Source organism: Pleurodeles waltl, chromosome 7 (assembly GCF_031143425.1).
Source record: "Pleurodeles waltl isolate 20211129_DDA chromosome 7, aPleWal1.hap1.20221129, whole genome shotgun sequence".
In the NCBI taxonomy this organism is placed as follows: domain Eukaryota; kingdom Metazoa; phylum Chordata; class Amphibia; order Caudata; family Salamandridae; genus Pleurodeles; species Pleurodeles waltl.
The window spans coordinates 1,129,696,611-1,129,701,387 of NC_090446.1; the positions used below are offsets into that span (position 1 = coordinate 1,129,696,611).

The following is a 4,777-nucleotide window of genomic DNA, read 5'->3' on the forward strand; positions in this document are numbered from 1 at the left end:
AGGGACAGCAAAGACTTCCCCTACCAGCCTCTGGGTTCTCATGCTGAGGACCCTGACTCGCCAGGTGGTGCCCATTCAAGTTCCTGGGCTCTTGGGAGTGAAAGCTGACCTAAAACAAAAAGAAGCAGGCACCTTGACTCCAGACGACTCCAGAACAGGCACTGCTGCCCGACTCCGCCTGCACGTAAGCCGTGGTCCCTGCTGGAGCGCTACGACCATGACTGACCCTGCAGGCCCGATGCCGCACCTCTGAAGTCCCATGACATCGTGAGTCCCGGGTGCCGTGACACCGACATCTGTGACACCCCACTCCGCTGCAGCACATGTGGCCCCGTGATGTGAGCATGACCCAGAGGGTTTGCCCCATCGCATCTTGACCTGCTGGATTCATCGACCCCGAAGGATCATAAGGAACCGGCATCTCACCACCAACACTGCATCACCTCCCATGCAACCGTAATGAACCGACACCTCCCCTGGCTCACAGTAAGTAACCAATGCCTCACCTCCCCGGTAGCAGTAAGGAACTGACGCCGCACTGGCTCCAGCAACGCCTCACCTCCCCGAATCAGTGCATAATTTTCAAAGGTACTGTATCTAGGGTTCATGCAATTCCTTTCGGAGGAGTGTGACTCCCTTACCCTGCCTACAGTGAGGGTCCCTACTTGGACAGGGTGTAAAGTGACTACCAACTAGAGACCCCATTTCTAACACAGTGACTATCTCTCCTGTAACATTAGAAGTAACTTGTGCCATTAACATGAGCCTCCCTTGGATTATCAGAAGTAACTCTTGTGGCATTAACAGTGAGTCTCTCTTGTACTATTAAAAGTAACTCTTGTGACATTAACAGTGACTCTCCCTAGAACCATTAGGAGTTATTCTTGTGTCATTAATAGTGACTCTCTATAGTACTATTAGAAGTAACTCTTGTGAGATGAACAGTAGCTCTCTATTGTACCATTAGAAGTAACTCTCGTCACACAGTGACTCGCCCTAGCATCATTAGGAGTGGCTCTTTTGTCATTAGCGGTTTCTCTTGTCCCATGAACAGTGACTGTTCTCTTATTTGTGCCACCAACATTGACCCTACTCTTTCTTGCACAACAAACAACAATGTGATGGATAAAATTCTTGAATTAATCCTAGGCACTGGCAATCACTCCTAGTCTCATACCAGTCAAACATTTTTTCACATCGGCTATATGCAAATCATTCTTGATCCTCTCCAATTAGCACAGTCAAGTCCAAACTGCCAGGCCAGGTCCCCTCCAGAGGGGAAATCCAGCAACCTCAGACTGGCAGTGAGGTATAGCTTGAGTTCTACGGCATAGTGAGCATGGGACCCGCATCTGGGTATACACACCACACTTAGGGCCATATGTATGAACACTTTTTCCCATAGACACAGAACGGGTAAAAACCTTTGCTACATATGGCCCTTAAAGCGTTAAAACAAACAACAAACTGATTACAGAATGCATAAATTAATCTCAGCCACTAATGGTCGCTCGTGGCAGCATTCCAGTCCATCGTTTTTCCCCCATTCATCTCTCTTTCATGCCATTAGTAGTTAATCTCTGTGGTTCCTTGTTTATTGTTCCTTGAGCAGCGACTCTACTTGATCCTTACATTAGTTAGCTCTCCTTTGCCATTCGCAGTGACTCTTATGCCACTAGCAGCAACTTCTGCTTGTACCACTAGCTGTGGCACTGTGAGCCATTAGCAGTGACTCTTTACTCGGCCTTTATCAGTGCCTCTTGTGCAATGAGCAGAGACTCTACTCTCACTTGAGTGGCAAGAGTGACTGCACTCTCTCTTGTACGCTAGCAATGTATCCGGTGCCACGGGCAGTGACTCTTGTGACTTTAAAGATGACTCTCAGTTCCACCGTGAGCAGAGATTCTGTTGTACATCAGCTGTGCCTAGTTTGTTATTACTCGTGACTATTCTTCTTGTGCCATTTGCATCGACACTCTCTCTTGTGACATCAGCAGTAGATTTCTCTTGTAGATCAGCTGTGTCACTACAGTGACAGTATCTCTTGTGCTATTAGCAGTGGGTGTGGCCTCTTCTGTATGTTAGTTGTGTATGTTGTATCTCTCTACATTGTACCATAATCAGTGACTCTTGTACCTTTCTGTCTTGCCCTCTCTTTCTAGGCGTGGACAGACACATCTCCTACACCAATGTCATAATGCCAAGCTTGTTTGGCATCATCTGCTTCCTCGGCATAGTGGGTAACTGTGTTGTGCTTTACACCATCGTGAAGAAGCGGAAACTGCGCAGCAAGCACACCGTGCCTGACATTTTTATCTTCAACCTATCCATCGTGGACTTGCTTTTCCTTCTAGGAATGCCTTTCCTCATCCATCAGCTGCTAGGCAACGGTGCCTGGCACTTCGGAGGCACCCTCTGCACACTCATCACTGCCATGGACTCCAACAGCCAGATCACCAGCACTAACATCTTGACAGTGATGACGCTGGACCGCTACCTGGCCACAGTCCACCCACTGAAGTCCACGCATGTGCGCACCCCCTGTATCGCCGCCAGTATCATCTGTCTGGTCTGGCTGCTCTCTTTTCTTACCGTCATTCCCGTCTGGCTGTACTCGGGGCTGATGCCCCTGGCTGATGGCACTGTCCGCTGTGCACTGCTGCTACCAAACCCTGAGACCGACATTTACTGGTTCACCCTGTATCAATTCCTGTTGGCCTTTGCTCTGCCTCTGGTCATCATCTGTGTTGTGTACCTCAAGATACTGCAGCACATGGCCACCACAGTGGCTCCGCTGCCCCAGCGAAGCCTCCGGGTGCGGACCCGAAAGGTGACTCGCATGGCGGTGGCCATCTGCTCAGCTTTTTTCCTTTGTTGGGCCCCCTACTACATCCTGCAACTGGTGCACCTGGCTGTGGACGAACCCTCAGTGGCCTTCTTCTATGCCTACAATGTGGCCATCAGCCTTGGCTATGCCAACAGCTGCATCAACCCCTTCCTCTATATCGCGTTGAGCGAGACCTTCAAGCGCCAATTCTTGGTGGCCATCCGACCTGCTAAGGAGCAATTTCGGGTCAACAACAGTGCCACGGAAGCTAGCGTCTCACTGAAGATGAACTCAGACTCCACCCAGCAGAGCCAGTTCTCTGAGGACCTTTCCCCTGCTACATTGCCAGTGACCGTGGCTGTGCACTAGGGTGGGAATTTGTGGAGTTCCCCGAGTCTTTGTGATACTGGGACCTCTGTGAAAGTTGACAAAGTGCTCATGGGAAAAAAAGCAGCAGACTCTCAATGGTGGTGGCTGAACTACAAATCTCCAGCAGAAGGGAATGCTGGTGCCTTCTCCTGTAAGGGCTATCACTCAAACTCCAGGTGTGGTTGGCACCAGAGATAGGCAAGTTGGTTTCTTTGAGCAACCAGTAGAGTTGGAGAACCACTGTCTGTCTCCATGTTAGGCTTGCGCCCATGGAACGCTACTAGGACTGGGCAGAGTTCAGTGGTGTAACAAAGGCCCCCACAGCCCTTGCAGTGCGGTGGGGGGTGGGGGGCTCGAGCTTCAGGGGCCCCCTCAGCACAGTACCCTGGCCTAAGAGCTCATGAGGGAGTTCGGAGGGGGTCCCTACGTGTAGTTTTCAGGGGGGCCCCCTCAGGTTTTGTTATGCCACTGGCAGAGTTAGTCACATGATAGACCTATGTTTGACGCGTGACTAACCCTGTCCCAGTCTTTCCATCCTTGCTGCCGAGGAAATTCTGCAATTTCTCTATAGGCCCAGTGTGAATGGTCTGGAGAGCTGAACCTTTTGTTCTGTTTACGGCATATTCAGGCAGTACAGGTGGAGGGCAATAGTTTGGGCAGTTTGGAATCTGAATTACTAAGATTGACAAGAAAGAGAAATTTCTTCAGTGCAAATGACCAAGCATATATGTCCTGACTCTGAGCACGTTACCACACACAGACACATGCACTCCGGGGTCAGACCATGCTGCAAAAACTACTTTGGGAATGGTGAATGTCTTGCAGAGGTTAAAAGCAAGAAGTATTGTGGGATTTCCTACCCAAGCTGAAGGAGCCTGGCTTACTGGAACCCTACCAGGAATTGCAGCTGATGATAAGAAGGACACCAGGGCCGCACCCAGACGTTCTCATCATGGGGAAGGCTAATAGCAAAGATCATGTATGCAGCGGTGCTCTATCCCCATACCACAGTCAAAATATAGACCAACAAAATATCACCTCCACTGTATCGGCATTAACACTACATCGCAAGGAAAGTCTAGTTAAGTGGATCTGGAGTTAAGTAATATTAAATATGGATTTACCTTGCTGATGTAGTTTTAGGTGATATAATGGAGGGTCTATAATTTGACCATGATAACCTGAGGCATAAAACTGTAAACAGCACACACAGAAAAGTGTCTTGGCACTTAGACAATAGTTTACTTTGTCACCTTGCTCTTCCGTCTTTTACAGCTTCTATAAACTGCTTCTAAATAGATGTAGTAGTATTACGTTAAGAAGCCCTTTCTTGCACTCATATGTCCGACTGTCCCCAAGCCAGGCTCCACTTCTTGCTCTGCTCTACTAATGAAATGACCTGAGGGCTCCCTGTTTTGCCACAGAGGGCTCTTCTCCACCGCAGTTCTGCAATCGTAGAGGTCTGACGTCTTTTCTACCTTACAATAACTCTGCATCTCTGGTTCTGTCGCAGTATTTTCCCTTTTGTGCATGGACAACTTGTTCTGTGATGTTTACATCCCTGTTTTATGTTAAATGCAA

The 4,777-nt window shown here is 48.9% G+C and overlaps 1 protein-coding gene across 1 annotated transcript; it reads left to right on the plus strand.

Moving 5' to 3' along the window:
* Positions 1-497: 497 nt before the first annotated feature.
* LOC138247002 (melanin-concentrating hormone receptor 1-like) lies at positions 498-3,196 on the plus strand. The gene is made up of 2 exons (XM_069201751.1): positions 498-588; positions 2,163-3,196. The coding sequence occupies exons 1-2, from the start codon at positions 498-500 to the stop codon at positions 3,194-3,196; spliced, it is 1,125 nt and encodes a 374-aa protein (XP_069057852.1).
* The last annotated feature ends 1,581 nt before the right edge of the window (positions 3,197-4,777 follow it).